Source organism: Xenopus laevis, chromosome 1S (genome assembly GCF_017654675.1).
Source record: "Xenopus laevis strain J_2021 chromosome 1S, Xenopus_laevis_v10.1, whole genome shotgun sequence".
NCBI lineage: Eukaryota > Metazoa > Chordata > Amphibia > Anura > Pipidae > Xenopus > Xenopus laevis.
In genome coordinates, this window is record NC_054372.1 from 48,508,164 (window position 1) to 48,531,817 (window position 23,654).

Consider the following 23,654-nt stretch of genomic DNA (forward strand, 5'->3'; position numbering starts at 1 on the left):
GCAATTTAGCCATGACTGAAACGGCCTTACTAATAGCCCTGATTTCTTTTGAATGTCCTGTAGTATAGCATATTTGTATTTATTTGAGTTATTTATCTTTTTATTAAGCAGCTCTCGATTTGCACTTTCTGTAATCTGGTTGCTGGGGTCCATATTTTTCTAGCAACCATGCATTTATTTGAATAAGAGACTGGAATATGAATAGGAGAGGGTCTAAATAGAAAGATGAGTAATAAAAAGTAGCAATAACAAGACATTTGTAGCCTTACATAGAATTTGTGACCTCCATTTGAAAGGTGGAAAGAGTCAAAACAGGAAGGCAAATAATTTAAAAACTATGAAAAATAAATGACAACCAGTTGAAAGTTGCTTAGAATTGGCCATTTTATAACATACTAAAAGTTAACTAAAAGGTGAACCACCCTGTGGTAAGAGACAGAGTTGGAAGGAGGTCCCTGCTCCATAGAGCATAGAGTCTAAGGGGCAGATTTATCAAGGGTGGAATAATCAATTCGAATTTGAATTTTCAAGTTTAAAATTTCACACAGTCGAATTTTAATCCCTTATTTGAATGTAAATTCAAATGTGAGTGTTATCACTCCTCCACCAGGGAAACAGTCCTAATTCGAATATTCGCCTCCTAAAACCTGCCGAGTCCGGGTCTCACAATTCACATTTTTGGGTCAGAACCATTTGATCGAATATTAGGCATTCAAATTTTTTCACAATTAACCTCCCAGTCTAATTGTGAGTATATTCGAATTTTAAAAAAATCACATAAATTCGAAATTCGACCTTTGATAAATGGACCTCTAAGTGTACCTTTATTCATTTAATATCACTAAAACCCAGGAACATATATAAAAAGATGAGCAATTTAGCCATGACTGAAACAGCCATACTATCAGCCCTTATAATAAAAGACCGGTTTTAGAAAAATAGGAAGCTCAATTTAGCATTTTTTCTTAGTGGAATCTTTTGGCAAATCATTATGTAACATTCCAGTGATACTTGTTTTTTAATTGTTCTTAAAACCAATTAAATTATGCCATTACAGTCTTTACAGTACACAAAAGACATTTTAAATGTGTTTAAAATGTCCCACAATGGCTATAAATCCTATAAATGTGCCTGCACCAGAAAAATTTTGTTTACAGATGCAGAATGATTTATCTTTGTTAGCTTTATTCTTTTTGTTTGTTAGAAATCCCAAGTGAATTTCTAAAATTGTCTGTTTCTTAGTAAAACACTGCCTGGATCAGTCTCAGAGATTACCAAATGTTCCAAATGTTGATCATGAGACTCTGGGACAAAAATATTGACCAAAATATAAATTTTAGTTTCCAACAAATCATTCCATGCACAGATTGTTACTTTAAAACGGAAAACGTAGGAAGAAATTTTAGAAGGAAAGGATATTGTAGAGCATTACAGTATATCCAAGGTAACCACCTTGGGACTCTTTCCCCATTTCATTATGAATATATGCACACATTTTTTTTTTTTTTTTTATAACTTGTTTTTTATTGTAGATAATAAAGTATAATCACATTCAATATTCATACATGTTTCCTTAAAGCAGAGAGTATTGCAATCGTGATTTCGAAAATATAGTATTTCAATAACATTTTGATAACATTATAAACATTCAGCTCAGTCATGGCTTATAGCATTGGGGGGGTAGGACCTGTGGGAATTAGTTCAGATAGGAGGCCAGTAGTCTGTTGGTTAGATGACTTCTGGGAGGCGCGGTATCAAGTCCTGGCGGTTCTTGGTGCAATGTTGCTAGATATTGGGATGATTCCACGACTAAAGGATGATCTTTGAGAATCTCCATATCATACCATGATGTATGTCTGAAGGAGTAGACTGTGAGGCATTTGATGTGTCGTGGGAGATGTGCTATGTAAGTAGACCAGGTGTTGAAGAATTTTGATGTGTTATGTTCTTTTTTGGCTATAGTTTCCAGCCAGTCCATATGGAAAATATGGTGTAGTTTTTGTTTCGTCAACGTCATTGATGGGGGGTCAGTGTGTAGCCATTGTTGCAGTATCGTTTTCCTGGCAGCTGCTGCCAATCTGCCCATGAGGTGTTTGTCAGTCTTCGTGAGTTGTGGAAATGAATCAGGTGTGCTGAACAGAGCCCATGCTATGTGTAGTTGGAGGGGTTTCCCTATCATCTTTGCACCATATGAAACGACTTCTTTCCAAAAAGATTGCATTAAGGGGCAAGAGCACATGGTGTGTATTAAATTCGCATTAGGGGCGTGGCATTTTAAACACACATCTGAGGAGAGGTTACCCATCTTAAATCTTCTGAGTGGAGTAAGATATGAGTTGTGGAGAATTTGCAAAGACATTTCCTGAAACCTGCTCGCCGGAAGTAATGTTATAATTTTATTGTGTTGTTTCAAGATATCTGATTCTGTAATATTAGGTATCTCCTTAATCCATTTAAAATTAGGTTTATCCTCTTTATCTATGTCTAGAAGTGGTTTGATAGTTTGGTAAAGGTGTGAGGTTGCGAGTTTTTTACTTTTGTTCTTCCAGAGTTGGTTGAACAGGTTATTTTTGTCAGTACTTGTTAGGAGTTTGATTGTAGCGTTCGCGAAATGAATAATCTGTAGACTTAGATACAAGTGGGTGTGTGTGAATGGAAATTTTTCTACCAGTTTACTCAAAGAGAGTACTGAGTAGTTGTTATCTAGTACGTCATGTATGATCCGCAGGCCTCTACTACTCCAGTCATACAGTATGGGATTCCGCATACCTGGTGGGAAGTTTTTATTATCTATCCACGACAAGTAAGGGGAGGTATATCTTGATAGATTGTGGGTTTTCCTGATTGAGTGCCATGCGTTATATGTGTCTAAGAATAACGGATTATTTCTAATATGTGTCGGAATGTTTTGTATGGGCGTGTGTAATAGATAGTTGAGAGATTGATTATCAGTGCGATATTGTTCTAAGGAGAGTGTAGTGAATAAGTCTCTATTCAGAATCCAATCTCCTGCATATCGAAGAAGGGCTGCTTCGTTGTAGGCCTTAAAGTTAGGGAAATTGAGTCCACCTAGTGCTTTAGGTTGTTGAAGTTTAAAAAGGCTAATGCGCGAGCGTTTTTTATTCCAAATAAAAGTTCTCAATATTTGATTTAGTCGTTTCAGATCGGTCGGTTTAATACAGTACGGCAGCATCTGTATTGGGTACAAAAGTTTGGGAAATAAAATCATTTTAACGAAATGTATCCTGCCTAGAAAGGAGAGATTAATACGTTTCCATTGTTGCGTTTCTTGTTGTATAGTATCAATTATTTTCCTAATGTTTAGGGAGTATAGATCTTTATGGTGTGTGGGAATTCGGATTCCTAAATATTTAATGCTTTGTTTAGTTTTTTTGAAAAGTGTGGAAGCCAATCCGTGTGTCCGTATGGTGCAGTTGGAGAGCTTCTGATTTGTCTAAATTGATTTTGAATCCTGCTATTATGCCAAATCTACGAATAATCTGCAAAAGGGCAGGTATTTCCATTTTAGGCTGATTGATAAAAAGCAGGATATCATCAGCAAAAGCTGTCACTTTAAGATTCGTTTGGCCTATTTGTATCCCCTGTAGTAGTCGGCATCGCAATATATGTCGTAGTAACGGGTCGATTGCTATGTTGAAGAAAAGGGGCGATAGCGGACAGCCTTGGCGTGTCCCTCTATTAATTCACACACATTTATATATATATATATATTTTTTTTTGTATTTTAATATTTGTCAAAGACTAGGGGAATGGTGATAATCCTTTAAGGATTAGAGGAATATAGACAGATCCCTGAATCATGACACAAGACTATTGACATATTGGCATATCCATGACCAATTCCTTGCTGGGGTTCAATCCATCACTGCTGAACGTTATGTCAATAATATGTATGCTGTAACAAAATAGGATACATTCATGTTTCTCTGTAATTTAGGTCAATACATTTTAAACAATGCCAAAAGAGGTGACTCATTAAAGGTTCCTTAATAGTTCCTTGACCACAGCACAGATTATTGTACAGAATAGTGTGTGGATTAAACATTCTTACATTCTTTAAAAAGGTGATGTTTAAACATATGTATAAGATTTATGGAAATTCAGAAAAGTGCAGTGGATGACACACAAATTAGGGCACGGGAGGTTGGGACGCATCTTCCCCGTCACACTAGACACTTGTATTTTGCACCCGTCCTGCAATTTGACTAAAGTCCTTGCCATTGTATCCTAAGGCAAAGCAACACCAGCTGAAAACAGTTTACTAAATTCTTAAGATGTAATGGGTATAAAATGAATAATTTGCTAATCTGCAAAAGGCATGGTTTAATTCGACTAAATTATATAAAAGATTTGTTTAACCTCATGTCACAATTATAGATGAATAGGAAGCACTGTTCAATGACTGTAGAGGTTGATTTGTTTCAATCATCATACTTGAGGCATAAACCTATGAAAAAGAATTAAGCTGTTCTATTTACACTTTTTATTTCATGCTTGAATTATAAATTCTTCACAAATACACAGCAGTATACAATTATTACTGCATTGCTTGCCAGAAGTTAATTTATATGTCAGAACATTGAAGGTTATTAAACATAACTCGGTGTGATAGAAGTTGGTATTTCACTTGAAGGAAACATGTAATTTTTTTCTGTTGTTTCTCCCACCACCCTTGATAATCTTTAACTATTTTGGGTCTGTAAAATACTTTTTTTTTCTTTAGTAAAATGTCTTTGTTAGAATGAAATCCTGGTATAGGAACAGCAAACAAAAAGGAAAAATGAGTAAGATAAGAAAAAGAGTAACTGCAAGGACAGAGAGTTAAAAAACAGAAGAAAGAGGCAGTTGTTGGACAGACCCTGTACTAGGATGTTCTGTACAACAAATCCTATGCTTGCATAGCATAACTTTTTTTTAGGTAGATGCTGCAATCAGGTGATTGCAGAGATCGCACAATAAATGCTCAGTGAGTTATACAAATGGATAACTATTGTGATCACAGAAAGAGCTGGCTGAGTGTCAGGAACTCCATAGTTTAGAACCTGGGACCTGCTGTGTACTAGCTGCTACTCCTCCTGCTTGAGCCACAGTAGGCAGTGTATTTGTGGTATGGTGTATAATGTCAATTACTTATTACCCTGTCAGTATTCCCTGGTAACCATAAACATGATGCAAGTACAGGCAGTAGCCCAGGTAAGGGTTTATTAAACCTGTCGCTCCCATATCTTGATACTGGATTATTAGCCCTCTTGCTTTATCCAAGCCATCTGAATTCCTGTCCTGTAAGTCTGTTCCTACTCTGCCCTTGTGTCCTCTGGTTCTTACTCCACAGTTTGGACCTTTGACCAGTTATTGGATTTCCACTTGTCTGCTGCCTGCCCCAACCTTATACCTGTTCTCGCACTCACACTGTTTTGCTTGCTGCCTGCCATGACCCTGTGCCTGAAACTGCACATTGTTTTTACTGCCAGTTCCTTATCACATTCTGCAGATATCTGTGTTTTTCTTAAATCGTTGTTAATCATTCCGTAGGTGCCTAGCCTACATAGTGAATACATCATGAAGGCTCCTTAAAAACAACACAACCAGCCATTCTGATACAGTATGATGAGATATCCAAACATATTTTTCAAAGACAGTTCTTTATGTTTATTTATTTAAGGTTGAACAAGAGTTCAGTCTTTGCTAAATATGTACCCAGAATACTGTACAAGGTATAGAGAACTTTGAAGTTTCCCCTCAGGAAAAAATGGCACACAAAAGACAAATAGGTTTTGGATACACATACAGTATCCATATCTGTGCTTCTTTTCTTCGGTAATCTTCGGGAAGAGCTCGGCAAAACAGTGCATGCACAGTAGAAGAAATCTTCTGTTTTGCGACAACTGCGCATGCACCAAAAGTCACGAAAATTGCTGAAGCGCAGAAAGAAGACCCGAAGATTACCATAGAGAAGAAGATGGTGCCCATGAACTCCGATGCCCTGAATCTGCACCAAGGGATAAGTAAAGAGTTAGGGGCTTTTACCAAAGGTACCACCTAGGCTGGGGGGAGCAGGGAGGGGGGTTTATGCAGGGTAGGGGGGGTAGGAGTTTTTATTAGCACGGGTTTGGTTCATCTTTAAGGGATGAAAGATTTAAATTATGAAGGTAGAGTGTCACGGTTGGGGTTGGTTTCTCTGGAGAAAAGATGCTTGCAAGGGGACACGAGTACTCCTTATAAGTACAATAGAGGACATTATAGATAAATAGCAGGGGACCTTTTTACCCATAAAGAGGATCACCGTAGACTAGAAGAAAATAACTTTCATTTGAAGCAATGTAGGTGGTTCTTTACAGTCAGGACAGTGAGGTTGTGGAATGCACTGCCGGGTGATGTTGTGATGGCTGATTCAGTTAATGCCTTTAAAAGTGGCTTGGATGATTTCTTGGATAGACATAATATCAACGGCTATTGTGATACTAAACTCTATAGTTAGTATAGATATGGGTATATATGTGAGTGTATGGAGGGTCAGTGTATGTATGGATGCTGGGTTTCATTTGGAGGGGTTGAACTTGATGGACTTTAGTCTTTTTTCAACCCGATCTAACTATGTAACTGTGTAACAGTAACTGAAGAAGGCTGATTCAGAGTTAGTTACAATTCTCTAATCTGCATTGATAGTATTTCCTACCAGCCTGTGTAATCAGACATTCTCTATTGAATTGTATATAATGAAGCAATTTATTATGTATACATTTAGGGACACAACGTGTTGCAGTCATTAGCTTTGCTTCCTTACAGCACTGGAGTCTAGGGTTTGATTTTGAGCAAGATACTTCTTGCACAGTGTTTCTATTTGTGGGTTTGTTTTTGGGTGCATGAGATCATACCCACAATTTTTACAGAAAGGGTACTTGGCATATAATGTGTATATGGGTGTGCATGCCTATGTTAGGCAATATATATTGTAACCATGAATGATGAATAATACATCACTAGTTAGAATAGTAAGGTGTTTGGGTCTTGATGCAAGCCTTACTAGGCACAATCACTGCTATGCAAATAAAGGATGATGATGATTTTCTGGTATCTGCCAGCCAGATACCAGAAGCATAAATATTCAGTATTTCTGCACTAAGGAGATAATGCATATGACATTTACTGTATAATCAAGACTTGGTTTGGCATGTCAACTGGTATGAAAGATGTTAATAAATAACTTCATAAAAATTCATAATTCTCTACTTCTTCCATAGACTATTTTAGGTGTTGCCTTAAAGGTGGGCATGGTTTAAAAACTGTTGGTAACATGGGCATGGCTTAAAGTGGGTGCGATTTAAAAGCTAGGTATGGTCAACATTTGCTTGCATTATTGGTCCTTCACCACATAGATCAGAAAAACTCCATCCCTTGGTACCACATGTTAAGGGATAGTTGACATCTGAATTCAATTTTAGCATGCTATATAGACAGTCATATTCTTAAACCTTTTTAGGCAGTGTTTTGGATGTGACACTGGAAGATGAATAAAAGAAGGCCTGAATAGAAACATAAGTCAAAAGAAATAATAAGTATAATTGTAGCCCCATTAGTTTGAAAAAAGTGAAGCCTCCCCCACAATGTATTTTTTAGAAATTGTACTTTTAATAATGCTAGGGACAGATGAGAAGCAATGACCAAGTGATAAATCCACTGAACTGTTGAGATGTAGCCACAGTAGGGGGGTGTCTTAAACTCACCACAGTACAGTGTGAACAACTGAATATTCGCCATGTTGTTACATAATTCCAGTGTCATTCCAGTTGCGCCTTAGGCAACTGTGACAATGCACCTGTCCTGTTGGCATAATTTCTGCTGTTCAGGGTGTGAGAGACAAGTGCACCCTGGTCTTTCGGAGCAACTGTACTGCAGCAATAGATGCGCAGCCTAGAGCTATCTCCAGGTTTAGAAGTGGTAGTGGTAGCGCTATAGTTCCACCCCATCATTAGGCACATATGTGTGGAAGTGCAAGGAGCACATGTTGACGCAAGTACCTGTAATGAATAGTTTGGGGTTTTTTGCGCAACTGACTGCAATCTAAACTGCACTTCAGTCGTTCATATCTTATGGCACATAGCTGTGGATAGCTGCAATAATATCTCAGTTTTTTTCTTGTTACTGCAGTTAGAATGAGCAAATAAATGCCTGACTGTTATACCGACACTTTGGAGAGCTTATCCGTGGCAGGCACGACATATAAATAGGATATATTAGCCAAAGTAAACATATTGAGTAGGCCCAATGACATACAATGTTATTTTATTTTAATAATATTGCAAGATGCAGGTCATATGTTTTCATTAAACTTTCATAAACCATTATTGAACTAGGCTGAGTTGCACAGCATTCACATTTTCACTTCTACTTCCAAGATCTGCAAAAGCTATGGTCACGCTTGATTTAACAGTTTGTTCTCGCTATATATCAATACAATATAAGTCAGCACCACCTGCTAATGTACTATACTGAATCCCACATATCTTAACTTTCTATTGTGCCCACCCACCCACCTTGCAGTTCTCATATCACCTTCTTACTTTTGCATTGTATTCTGTATTGAGCAGGGCCCTTTGCCTTCCTTTACCTGTATTTTTATATAATCAGTATCCTATAACATAATGTACAGTGTTGCTGTCTCCATCCAATGTACAGTGTTGCTGTCTCCATCCGAAAGCTCACTACTACTAATAATAATATTATACTTAGTGATTCTGGGTGGTTCTATGGGCTGTTTGAATTACAGTGGGCAAAACACAAACATGTCTTACTAGGAATGACTTGGGTAGTCTTATTTTGCACAATACTTATATTATGCATTAATTTTCTTAAAAATAAATGCTGTAAAGAAGTCATATCTATATAGGAAGTATTGTTCGAGCACAACCTCTTATCTCTGCATAATTGCTTCTGATTTCATGAAAGAGAGTTGCCTTACTTTTCCCCTTGCCTGAGTAGTTTCGTATTGTTTTAGTGGAGCATCTTATAAAAATAAATGTGTATGGACGTTGCCACACAACAAATGAATGGTAATATATCATACATTGATATGTAGAAATGCATATATGCAATTATAAAATCTTATGTGCCTATGGTAGATTAGTTCACACTAATGAAATGACTGTGTTTAGTGGTCTGGGTTTGTAAGCCCAGTACCAGTTGCCCAATTAAATCATCCCACAATGAATTTCAGAATTCATCTTTCACTTTAAGTTTAAGAATAAGTTCTCACTGTATTTAAAGAGGAACTATCGCAAAAATAAAAATTTAATATAAGCTTCAGCATACTGAAATAAGAAACTTTTTAAATACAATCAATTAAAAATTCTGTACTGTTTCTGAAATAATCAAGTTTATCTTCACTATTCCAATCTCAGCATCTTTTTCTCTTCATTCTCTTCATGCAGGAGTTGGGTGTCAGATATTCAGTTAGACAGTTAGATCCAATATATCTTATAGGGGGGCTCCTTTTGCCTAGAAGATGTATTAGAGCTCACTCTATTAAAATCACCAGACATCACGTCTCTCTACATGCAGGATTTGTGCAAAAGGCAATTGTTTTGTTAGATTTTGTTTGTACTGGAATCAGTTATTTGAGTGAGCTCTAATACATCTGCTAGGAAAGGAAGCCACCCCCTATAAGATATATTGGATATATTGATTGCACATGGACTGGAATATATACCTGTATATTCAGTGATCTTTGTGTAAAAAAATACCTTCTTCATTTTGGAAAATGTATTCTTAAATCATAAAAAATAAATGCAAAAATGATTTATAATACTGACATCCAAATAAATGCAGGCAGGTCGATTTAGAATAGAAAGCAAATAACTCACGTACAGAGCGCTGACCAAAACATATCGAGGGACGCCTTTTGCAATGTCAGTGCGGCTTTATTTCTGCATACAGTGCGTTACATACAGTGGGGGTGTAGACAGGTCCTACGCATTTCGTGCCCCTATACCAGGCACTTCCTCAGGGTACAAAGTGCATAACGTGTGAAAGTATTTAAATAGTCTTTCAAATCCAGTCAATCAACCATTTAAAGGTAAAGTGCATGTGAACGGAATAAATATTTAAAAATGTTACATACAAGATAGTGAGTTACAAAAAACCATCAATGCAATTGGTGTGTAAAATACGTAAAGTGCTAAATAATAATGTATTGTGCCATATCATTTACTATTACTACTGTATATTGATCTTAGTTTTTTAAAAAAGATCTGTGTATATAATTCAGAAGTATTTAAATGAACTAATCAATCAATGTCTCGAGAATTCATAAAAACTTATACTATATATATAGTTCATAAATGGATTTAAATGAACTAATCAATTAGACATTCCAAACAATTACATGAATTTGATTTTATTCCTTACGTCACTATTCCTATCCTTATTCTATCCTGACAGTTGTAGTGCTTAGGTGTGTATATATATATATATATATAGAAAGTCCAAAGAGGTGCACACCTTCCTTGTAAGTAACTGCCCAGGTGCTGGTAAACAAATAGTATAATATAGTAACAAAAAAACCGCACTCACAGGACTTCAAAAGAAAGCCGCAAAGGCTGTGATTTATTGGATCAATAAATCACAGCCTTTGCGGCTTTCTTTTGAAGTCCTGTGAGTGCGGTTTTTTTGTTACTATATATATATATATATATATATATATATATATATATATATATATATATATATATATATACCGTATATAAAAAAAATTTTGGTAATTATTCCTTTATGTTAACCAAACACGTGAAACATACCTCTAATTATTTAGATTAATATATTATGGTTCTGGGGATATCCATTATACTTTTGGTATTTCTATTTCCCGCGTGCCACTGAAATGTGGGCCGTACGGAGGGGGTGGGGGCCCAGCTGCGCGTCACGCACCAGGACCCGCCCCCTTCTAGTTACAGTACTGGCTCCATGTTCAGCTATCACATGTGCAGCTATGGCTGAGGATATGTCTTTCCTATTTATACAAGATATATGTTCAAGAACTCTGTCTTTAAGTCTCCTGGTAGGTCGATTTAGAACAGGGATGTCAAATTAATTGTCTCTCAGATATTATGAATTAAAACTCACTGGTAGTGATGGGCGAATCTGTCCTGTTTCGCCGAAAAATTTGCGAAACTCATTGAAGTCAATGTGCGTCAAAATAATTTTGACGCAAGCTCCAATTTTTATATGAGCGACTATTTTGTCCAAATGTATTAATGGGTGCATTGATACATGATGATTTTTATGCGTGCGCCAATTTTGACGCTACACAAGTTTGAGGTTGATCTTTATTAAGAAGATCCTAAAGTGTTCTTGAATGTTTTGATGTTGAGGGAAAGGTAATCTGTATATTGGGGAAATTTGCTTTCGTTGTATATTAACTATTTATATTATAAATTTAGGAAATATAAAAAAAAAATGTAAGGGTAGGGGTATAACAGGGGAAACAGAGCAATGGTAACTGATGACCCAAGAATATGGAGGACCCAGTGAGGTGGGGTTTTTTACAATACACTTTACATTTGAAACCGGTATTCATTACTTTGTTTTGGGGAGTCTGACAGAGATCGTGTGGGAGCTGTAAGGAATATAAATAATGATGAGTCTCATTTGGGGTGGAGTGGGGCTGAATGTAGGAAATTATATAATCACTGTTACATTACAATATATGTAGAATTAATAATTTGTCCTAGGCAAAATGCAGTGCAATCCAGTGGTTTTCCACTTCACAGCATCACATGTATCCTTTGGTTCTGATGACCCTTATGGGACCAATATGGAAGGAGACCAACCGTTATTGCAGATTAAAATAAATCTATTTTTTATACAATCAGCTGTCTTTGTTCCTTTGGGTACAGAGCTTTAGAGATAAATGGACACAATTAACACATGGAATGTCAAAGGGGCAAATTACTGTGCGTCAAGATGCAACTGTAACTTAAAACTTTCACAGGTTCAAACCCTTGCTGTAATTAAGGGGGTATTGATTAATGAGCTTTGAAGACAAACCCCCATATGTAATAAAAGGCATTATGCTTACCCTGAAGCAGTAACCCATCGCAGTTGACCACTAAGAAACCCTGTCTATGTAAAAATACCATCCAGAGTATGTAACATTTATCACTTAAAGTAAGTCTTTGTAAGTTAATGTAATGTTGATGGAACCCATGCAGATGTAGGGCTCATAACACTGCCTATCCAATAATAATGTTTTATAGAATCAGACAAAACAAAAAGAATTCAACTGGGGCTGCAGTAAGTGCATATATTTCCCTTCTCAGCATGGTTAGGAATTTGCTTTCAGTAAAGACTATTTACAGATAGCTATAATTGCTGCCACTTTCCTTCTCTTTACGTGAATACCCATTAACTGTGTTTAATAGTCACCAGTGCTTTGTGTGTAACTCCCACAATGCATAACCTTATATTGCTGCTGCCATGTAAAACAGAGAGGATGCTGGGAGTCTTCCCAGGAGTTAATCATTGCTTAGTTATTTAGAAAACTGTATTTATCTGTGGCTAAATGAAATGCTTTTTTATGGGAAGTTCAGATTGAAGTAATCTTTATGACAAGATGTTTTTTGTATATTATTGATTGCTTCAATCGCTTCCTTTATATAGAGGTCAACTGCAGTGAATCTTTCACTTGAATTTTCGTTTGTACGTTTTAACTCAAAAATTACTTTGCTGATAAACCTGTAATTACTATTGCATATATATTCACTTTGTAACAGACTTCTATCGGTTTCCTGCTCAAAACCAGCAACTGCTTATTTTTGCGTGACTTGATATAAAGCAGGGTAAATTTAATATATCCTAAACCAATAGAAACAAGCCATATATGAAATGCAGATGGAAATCCATTCTTATTCCTTCTGACTTTTTTTCTAATAGTAACTTTTATTTCTATTAAACCATTTTTTCTTTAAAGGAGAAGGAAAGGCAATTTACATTGGGGTGCCAAAAGTTAGGAACCCCTAAATGATTATATTTACTTACATGGCACCCCGGGCCAGCGCTCCTATGAGCAGAAATCTGCACCAACCCGGGTTCTTCCAGAGAGCACCACTGAGTGATCCTCTTCCTTCTTCTTTGGTTTTCAAATTTCCCAGGGCAGACGCATTCGCAGTGGAACGAAATAGCCTAACTTCTGGCACCCCCAAGTGTAATTTGTCGTTTGTTCTCCTTTAAAGGGGAAGTAAAGTCTAAAATAGAATAAGGCTAAAAATGCTGTATTTTGTATACTAAACATAAACATGAACTTACTGCACCACAAGCCTAATCAAACAAATGATTCATGCCTTCAAAGTTGGCCACAGGGGGTCACTATCTTGTAACTTTGTTATATATATTTGCAAGACCAAGACCAAGTGCACATACTCAGTGTGGTCTGGGCTGCTTAGGGGTCGTCCAAAATTATCAAAACAGCACAAGTCAAATGATATCTGCCAGAAGCCAATACAGGAAGACTTATTAATAATCAGAATAGGCAGACTGCACTGGGTCCTGTGTTGTCATGTAATCTGATATAAATTTTATAGTTTTTGTATTGTTTAATGCAAACTTTCTCCAACTGTGCAGAACCAGCAGCTGCTGCAAAATATTCCTCCAAATAGAATTCCGGTTTATCTGTTTAAATCTGGCTCCATGATTTTTGCCCCTGCAGCTGGAGTTGGAAACAGTAAAGGGGATGCAAAGGCAAAAATAAATTCCAATACAAATCTCTACACAGTCAACGACTGCTCTACAGGGAAACAAACAAAGCTGCTTAAGTTCTGCTGGCTGGGAAGTAAAGCGGGGGCTCCCCCTGCTGTTCATAAGTATGATTGTTTCCCTGCAGAGCAGTTAGGGACTGTCTGACAATTCCTATCCACAGCAGTAAATGAAGGGAGAATTTCACTTCATATAGTCAGATTTCTTATAAAAACGGTACACATTTTTTATTACGGTACATTGGAGATAGGTTTCTTTTTCATTAAAGAAAGTAAAATGGAATTTAATTAGTTTGCCTTTACATGCCCTTTAAAGTGTTTTGTTAGTGTCATTAAGCAAATTTGACATATTTGACCACCAAACATACAAATGCCACAGCATTAATATCAAGGGGAAAAGATATTATAATGATCTCCTCAAACTGACAGAAATGTTGAGCTAAGGACAGTAGCACATGGCAAGATTTGTTGCCAATGCCTCTCCATTTTCGGTTATAGGAATCACTGGCGGTATGTACAACTGATCGCTAAATTGCATGAGGTTTCCTCTGGAGGCATCTTCGAGCGATTTAGCAACCATTTGGGCATACCACCAGCGATTTCAATTACTGGCAATGGAGAGGCATTTTCAGGAAGACCACACTGAGCATGTGCACAGTCTTGGTCTTGCAAAATGCTTATAAAAGAGAATTTCAGCAGTCTTAATTAACACTGGATAAAGGGGAAGAAGTCTAACGTACTTAATATGTAAAGCACACAATATAAAAAAAAGTCTATAAAGTCTCTATAAAGTGTAAGCATACTTGACTAAAGTATTGTTTACTATGCCCCACTAATAGTTTATATTTTGTTTCATTTCGCTTTAGTTAAAAAGATCCTCCAATAAGGATTAAAATGACTTTGCCTTTCGCCATAAAAAATGGCTTACTTGGCTTGATTTAGATTAGGGATGTATTTAACTTAAATTCTCATTTCTCCTGCACATTAATTTGCAGAGACAAACTTGAATTTGTGCCATTTGGTATTCTATCAAATTTTCTTCAGTCCTTTAGCTTTTATTGCATACTTTAAAGATTTAAAATGACTATATAAAACATGCAATGACAAGCTATTGCTGGTGCTGGCATACTCTATATATGGTCACATGATGATTTTTTTAAAAAAACTGTGTCTTCAGTTTTGTAAAGTCCAAAAATGCAAAATAGATGTGGATATAAATATGTTACTGTGTGGTTAATTTTCCACAGTGCAACACTAAGGGCCAGATTTATCAAGGGTCGAAGTAAATTCGAGGGAATTTCCGAAGTAAAAAAATTCGAAATTCAAAGTAATTTTTGGATACTTCGACCATCGAATAGGATACTATGACTTTGAATCGAATTCGTAGTAAATTCTAAGTAAAAATAGTTTGAATATTCGACCATTCGAAAATTGAAGTACTGTCTCTTTAAAAAAACCTTAGACTTCAATACTTCGCCAAATTAAACCTGCCGAAGTGCTGTGTTAGCCTATGGGGACCTTCTACAGCATTTTTCTAAGTTTTTGAATTCAAAGTAAAAATTGTTCGATCGTACGATAAAATAGTTCAAATCGTTCGATTCGAAGGATTTAATCGTTCGATTTAACTTCGACTGCAGAATAGACATATTCGATGAAAAAAGTATTTTTCGAATTTGTAGTATATCGAATATCAAATTAGTATATCGAATTCGATGTATTTTAATTCGATGGTCGAATTTCGAAGTATTTTTAACTTCGAAATTCGACCCTTGATAAATCTGCCCTTAAGTCTGATAGTAATTAAACCAGGGCCGTTCAAACAAATGAAGAACCATTGATGGAATTTTTTTTAATACCCACTAACATACTGCACAGACCATCATTCGATAGCATGCAAAAGGAGACATGAAATATGAAGGGGAATTTGCAATACCAGTGTCATTTTACTCTACTACTGTAAACCACAGAAACATTTGATATCTGTGTAGTGCACCCTTGGGTGAAGCTTTTGCTGTGTATTAAGGCTGTGTGTGACCAGGCTAAAACTGCTTGTAGTGTGCCCCGGACCCCCAGTGTACCCGTGCAACTCCCGGTACCTGGTGTAGATCAGTGCAGCAGGATATTCAGCCAGACAGTTTCTTTGCAGTAAGCTATAACTTGTTTATTAACAGAGAACAGTGGCAAGGTCGTAGTTCACAAGCACTTTGATGTTCACATCAATCATAGAATAGCTTCAAGCAGCAATATTCCCTCCAGGGGGTACAAGGTACAGCAGACGGGCTAATATTCAATATGTATCAAAGTTACAGCAACAATAGACTTGGGGAATAGTTACCACTCTCACTGGGCACTATCCCTCTGGTTGAGCACTAAAACCTGGGGTTCTCAGCCTGGGGGTCTTGTATCTTGGCACCGGACTTGGTCCTCACCTCACCCACTGTATTCAGCCTGGGGTCTTGGGTCTTGGTACCCTATCTGGTCCTCAACTCACCCACTGTAGTGGTTCAAATACCACGGGGTCCTAACCCCACTATTTCTCCTCGTTGGAGCCACATCTGCTCACTAACTACCCTGTGCTGACTCTCACTCCTAGAGTGACTATTTCTGTATTCACTATCACTAACTCACACTTAACTAACTTCACCGGCAGACCTGGACCTGTAGTACCTCTCAGTGAGGACAGACCCAGACCACATGGTGCTAAACCCCTTTATATTGACAAACAGTGCCATCTAGTGGACAATCTCCATGAACTAATTTAGCCCCAGCAAGGGACATAGCTGCCTGAGTTAACTAAAGGACCCTTAGGTGTCCAAATTCTAAAGGGGAACTGCCTGAGTATTTTAACCCAAATCTCAGGGTCCCTACATCTGATATCTCTACAGAGAGATAAAAGAAAACACGACTACAACTGTAATGATACCTGTTTTGTGCCCCACAATACGCAAATGAAACCCCATGCGCATGAAAAATTTAGTTTTTCAGCCTGTAGTTTTCTTTTCCCAACATGCATACTGGTTTTTCACATAATCACATTACTGACAATTCCGCTGTGAAGGGTTTTATTAAACTTTTGGCTGCCATATTGAAAATACGCTGTGTATTTCAGCTAAATGTATATCCAAACTTGCGGATCCCATAGACCTTAATAATAAGGCGTTTCCTTGCTAAATTGATCTTCCTGCTAGAAAAACACAAATACTGGCATCTCGTTGCGGATGTAGGCTTACAAACGCCCAGTGGTAATTGCTGTAGTGCGTATTCTATTATTTTAATTTTGTGTGTATTTACCCTTGACTTCGGGTTTTTTAAAACACAATATAACATAAAACATAAAACGCCACTTTTGACTTCACCTTAATCAGTGAGTATACAAAGACAAAACAGACAATTAGGAAATTAGAATACTGTACAGTATCCAGACAGTTAGCAACTGTCACCTAAAGCTGGCCATAGACGCAAAGATCTGAGGATTCGTACAATTTTCGGACTGTGTGTGGAGTGTCCTGACATTAGTTGTGCAATCCCGATCAGTCGATCGGACAGGTTAGAAGATTTCTGTCGGCTGCCGATAATTTCTCGGCATCGTTTGCCGATCTGCCGATTTTCAGTGGGAGACTGTCACCAGCTTTGTCGGACATAAACTTTCGTACGATTGCTGTCGGCGGCAGAACATTGTCTGATCTGTTCTTTTACTACTTTATTTAAACTGAAGGTTAGTGGCAGGTTGGGAGATGGGGACGTCCGATCATTCGTTCGATATTGCAGTTAAACCTACACGTCTATGGCCACCTTTAGGGTATAATCATGATACAAGAATGAAGTGCTACAAGAGATGCTGAATAGGAAGTCAAAAGGTCAGTTCTGTCTTCGGAAGTAGATGAATACATTCAATCATTTACACATCATGAATAGTGATGACCGAATCTGTCACATTTCACTTTTTGGCAAACTGCAAAAAAATTTGTGAAACTTCTAAAAAAAATTTGCGAAATGCATTGAAGTCAATGGCCTTCAAAAATCTTTATTTTATCTCACTCCAAATGCATTAAAGTCAATGGGCAGTTTTCTTGTGGCGACTTTTGTGTCTCGGCAACTTCTTTGTCCAAATGCATTAAAGTCAATGGCCATTTTTTCTTACGGTGACTTTTTTGTCTCAACGACAACTTTGTCTTGGCGACTATTTTGTTCGCTAATCATTAATCAATGATTAGTGATGAGCGGACAAAATATGAATTCTTGTGAATTTTCTGTGGGGCCTATCAATAGGTAGCTTTTAAAGGAATAATAAATGGCAGGTGATCTCTTTATTAGGATACAAATCCTTTCATTATCTGCCTATGTAGTACACAAGGTAAGATTCTGAGAGACAGAGTCCCGCATAGGAAGGAGTCATGCAATGGATTTTAGGTTTTTTAGACATGGTGCTAGTGAAAAGAAGTCTGTTGACTCCAAGTACAAACTAACGTTAGAGACAAAAATTGGCATATGGTTTAATGCAGCACATTGACTCACAAGGTCATTTCATAATGCAAATCCCATTCCTGCAGAATAGAAAATCTGAAATGTTGCAGTATAAAAATGAATTTGGGGGTTACAAAAATCAGAAATTGCTGTGTGCAGTTGACACAATTATTATTATTGTTATTATTATTATTATTATGATTGATAGCTGAATTTTCCAGGAATTGCTGCTAATTTGCAAAAATGTGTACAGATGGGGAGGAATGACACAGACAGAGACATGCAGCAAGATTTTAAAAAATGTGGCGCAGGCATGGGATCCGTTATCCGGAAACCCGTTATTCAGAAAGCTCAGAATTATGGAAAGGCTGTCTCCCATAGACTCCATTTTATCCAAATAATCTAAATTTTTAAAAATGATTTCCCTTTTCTCTGTAATAATAAAACAGTACTTTGTACTTGACTAAGATATAATTAATCCTTATTGGAAGCAAAACCAGCCTATTGTTTTTTTTTAATGTTTACATTATTTTCTAGTAGACTTAAGGTATGAAGATCCAAATTACAGAAAGATTCATTATCCAGAAAGTTCCAGGCCTCAAGCATTCTGGATAACAGGTCCCATTTTCCTATACAATACAAAATCAGCCATCTGTGTTATCCAGTTTCTATTTCATTCTGGTTCAAATTCTGCCTATATATATTTGATTATTATTGTGTTCAGTAAGGAGAGCTTGGCTTTTGACTTCTGTGTTTAGTTCCCTAGAAAGTCTAATTTGACCAATAGACATGCACTGAATCTACTATTTTGAATATATTTTTGGCTAAAAATATACAGGTATGGGACCTATTATCCAGAATGGGATCTGTTACCCAGAAACTCATTATCCAGAAAGCTCAGAATTATGGAAAGGCCGTCTCCCATAGACTCCACTATAATCAAAGAATCCAGATTTTTAACAATGATTTCCTTTTTCTCTGTAATAATAAAACAGTAGCTTGTACTTGATCCAAACTAAGAAATAATTAATCCTTATTGGAAGCAAAACCAGCCTATTGGGTTTATTTCATGTTTACATGATTTTCTAGTAGACTTAAGGTAGGAAGATCCATAACGGGATCCATTATCCGGAAAACCCCAGGTCTCAAGCATATAGGTCCTATACCTGTACTGTAAATTTAGCTTATGGTGATTTTGTACTTTGCTAGCAACGCCCTCAATATTATCAGGCAAAGTCACTCTACAAATTTACATTTAAATATAGTTGTTTCATTACATGGCATCCATGCCCTCTTTGCAACACCACCTCTTTATAATACCACCTTTTAACCTGAATTTCACCTGTTATATTACAGAGCTCTGTATTACATAAGCAGCCATGTCTTCCTGTCAAATTCACTTTGTAGAGTAATGTGTATGATTTATTAAAATGCTTCTCCATACAGATGCCTTTTCAGTAGGGACATAAAAGATATAGGGGGGTGTTTATCTGAAAAAAATGTGGGGGGTGTTTATCTGAAAAAGAAATTAGGGGGGCATTTATCTGAAAAAAAATTGCTCAAAATGCTGTAATCTGTAATCAGCCAATTACTAACATTTTGGGGCCGATTCATGAAGCTCGAGTGAAGGATTTGAATTAAAAAAACTTCGAATTTCGAAGTATTTTTTGGGTACTTCGACCATCGAATTGGTTAAATTCGATCGAATTCGAACGATTCGAAGTAAAAATCGTTCGACTATTCGACCATTCGATAATCGAAGTACTGTCTCTTTAAAAAATACTTCGACCACCTACTTCGGTAGATAAAACCTACCGAAGTCAATGTTAGCCTATGGGGAAGGTCCCCATAGGCTTGCCTGTGATTTTTTGATCGAAGGATTTTCCTTCGATCGTTGGATTAAAATCCTTCGAATCGTTCGATTCGAAGGATTTAATCGTTCGATCGATCGATCACAGGATTTGCACAAAATCGTTCGACTTCGATATTCGAAGTCGAACGATTTTAGTTCCCAGTCGAATATCGAGGGTTAATTAACCCTCGATATTCGACTCTTGATGAATCGGCCCCTTTGAGTCCAAAATGAAAAAGGTTTCATGAAAAAAAGAACTTGTTGAACACTGTTACTAAGTGCAGTTCCATTGATGGGGATGTGCTTGTAAAAAAAAAGCGTTGCAGCAACTCATATATTCTTTTGCAGGTGTAAGGTTTTTGAAGCGTTACAAATCTGACTAAAAATGGCAAAATGATCCCCAATCAGTGGCTCGTGAGCTACATGCTGCTCAACAACCCCATGAATGTTTCTCTAAGTGGCCTGAAAACAGGAGCTTATTTTTGAATTCCAGGCTTGGAGGAAAGTTTTAGTTGCATAAAAAATCAGGTGCACTGCCAAACAGAACCTCCTGTAGGCTGCCTGTCCACATAGGGACTACCAAATAGTCAATCACAGCCCTTATTTGGCACACCGGGGACTTTTTTTTCAACTTTTGTTGCTCCATAACTCTTTTTACATTTGAATGTTTCTCATGGGTAAAAAAGTTTGGAGAACCCTGCTCTACATACAAAACATCAGCATCATGCATTTTCATAACAGACATTATGGTTTTGGTTCTGGTACAACAATAAACTTGCTGCATATCTAGGATGTCCTGTCTGTACTCTGCATCTAAAAAGAAACCCTTTACTGGCACTTGGCCCATGTTTTGAAGATGGCAACCCTTTTCATTCTAAAATATTTTTTTAAATGACATCCAGCATGTGGTTGAAAAATACAAGCAGATTTGGCAAGCACAAAAATACTCTTAATATATATTTTATAGATGCTTCAGGACACTTCAGAACAATCTAGAGCTATGTAGCCTTGTACTGCAGAAAATATTGCATATAATTAAATGTTTCCCCCCATATATTAGAGTCATTTTGTGGAGTTGTTGAGTCACTTGATTTAGCACATTGTGAAAAAATGTTGGATAATCTGTATCCTCCTGCAAATACCATTTAATTGGCCTCATAAACGTGCTAAATATAGATTTCATTACAAATCATTAATAATATGGCAATAACAGCATTATATTTTTACACATTTAGTACTGTTGATCTTCTAATATTTACTACCCCAGTGTTTCTCAGGCTGCTTTTAAATTTCTCAAGTATATGCACTATAAAATAAAAAAGTACCCTGAGCAGAACTGATAGTAAAAATTCCCAAGACATCTTCATCTACTCACATATTTAAATATTGTTAAGATAACAATGCCATATTTCGGAAACTAAGCATTTCTTTTCTCTTGTTTTTAGAAAAGTCTCCTGGGCTGCAGTACTTTTAAAGTAAGGGATCTGGTGAAATCAAAGGAGCAACAACTGTCGCTAAATCTCAAGTAGGTTTTGTATTTTTTTTTTAACAGGTTTGCTGTTGAATTGCCATTGTTTTCTGTAAGATTATATTAATAACAATAAGGGATTATTTATCAAATTCTGAATGCCAAAAACCCGAAAAATTCAAGTTTTTTTTACTTGAATTTTTCGGGATTTATTAAACCCAGAGGCATCACAGACATTCCGTAGTTGTATATAAATGGGAGAGGTCCCTATCATATTTATACGTTTCTGTTGTCTGCGCTGAAGAATAAAAACATTTTTCCGTTTTTTAGGTAAAATCCCCAAAAAATTGTAGGATTCAGGAAACAACTTCGTAAAAATCGTACTATACTATTTTTTGCACGTTTTTTTTTCCAGGGTTTTCCCGAAAACTATTAATTTATGCTTTTTAAATAATAAATATGGTCAAATCATGGATTCTAGTTGGTCTGACTTTTTTAATTTAAAAAATCTGAAAAATTTGGTATTTGATAAATAACCCCCTTAATATACAGTGGGGCTCATTTATCAACAATGGGCAAATTTGCCCATGGGCAGTTACCTATAGCAACCAATCAGTGATTAGCTTTTTGAAGCCAGCTGCAAGTAGAACAATGAATGCAGCAATTTGATTGGTTGCCATGGGTTATTGCCCATGGGCAAATTTGCCCAGTGTTGATAAATGACCCCCAGTATGTTTATTGATGTGATCTAGAGCTGTCATACTGTAATATGATGGAAATCTTATTCACCATAAATAATGTTGTGAATGATTACTAATGGTCTTATTGTAATAAAAAAAAATGAAATGTTTCCTTGCTTTCCTGATAACTTGAACTATCCATGCTTTATCTTAATGTACTTTTACTAATTACACCTTTAACCTTATTTTCATTGCAATTTCTGTGACCACTCATTATTTGAGCAGCGATGAATTGGACTTGACCACTGGACTTGGTGATTGAAAAACCAATTTAAATATTTAGATAAAGTTCATCAGAATTTTTTAATTAAGGTTCCATTTGGTAGGAAGTAAGCAGTAATCATTTTAAAGAAAGTTGAGTAACCAGTATATGCTTATCCATAGTTTTAGCATTTACAGTAGTTCAAGTAAGCTTACTGATTATTTGGTGACTTTTCTAGAATTAACAGTAGTCATACATGAGGTTTTGGAAAGTCACAGGACAATGAAAGAAATGAAAATCAGGAATTTAACTGGAGTTGAGAATGATTAGTCAGCAGAGTGGATTCCAGACTAGATGTACAGAATTCAGAAGAAGGTTTTCAGTGGTGATGGTTGAGGTTGTTGGTAGGTAACAGAGAAGAGAGGCTGAGTGGTAAAAATAAGTTCTAAAATGAAAGTTGGAAGAAAGCTGGAATGGCTTGTGCAATTCCAAATGCAGAAGTAAGTGGATCAAGCTTTAATTCTTTAATTAGCATCAGTCATACTTTAAATCAATCTGTGTATTGTAGAAAAACAAATGTATTAATTTATATACCACTAATCACCTTCATTGGTACCATAGCATTAGAATTTAGGCAACTCATTTTTTCTCTATCTTTACTTGGAAGCAGATTAAGCAGATAAATAACTAGGTGATATTTTATAAGTTACATACCAGTTCTCTGAAATTTTTCCTTTTAAAAGTTAGTTTGTCTAAAAATTATTGTAAATCCAGATATTGAACCTATTTGTATTACAAAGGAATATTGTAGATGCTATTAACTATGTACAGTAAGTAGGAGTTTTGTGTATAATGAACATTTTGTGGCTAAAACATAGATTGAAAATTAAGGGGCTGATTTATCAAAGGTCAAATGTTAGAGTTTTTCTTTACCCCAAATTAACTCGAATGACCTGGAAACTCAAATATTATCTTATTTAAAGGAGAAGGCTTGCAGCACTTGGGGGGTGCCAAATGTTAGGCAAACCCAAGTGATTGTAGTTACTTACTTGAAACCCTGGGCTGGTGCTCCTATCAGCAGAAAGCTGCTCCTGCCCGGGTTATAACAGTGAGCACCATGGAGTGATCTTCTAATGTCTTCCTCTGCAGTAGAACGAAAAGC

General features: G+C 36.5%; 1 protein-coding gene across 5 annotated transcripts in view; it reads left to right on the forward strand.

The window, feature by feature from the left end:
- Window positions 1-23,654, forward strand: part of LOC108704365 (type II inositol 3,4-bisphosphate 4-phosphatase) — a 339,921-nt gene that overhangs the window by 179,956 nt on the left and 136,311 nt on the right. For all 5 annotated transcript variants that reach the window (XM_041579561.1, XM_041579564.1, XM_041579563.1 and 2 more), the window contains one exon: window positions 21,528-21,607. In XM_041579561.1, coding sequence (XP_041435495.1) covers window positions 21,528-21,607 — 80 coding nt within the window. The remainder of the gene's footprint in view (window positions 1-21,527; window positions 21,608-23,654) is intronic.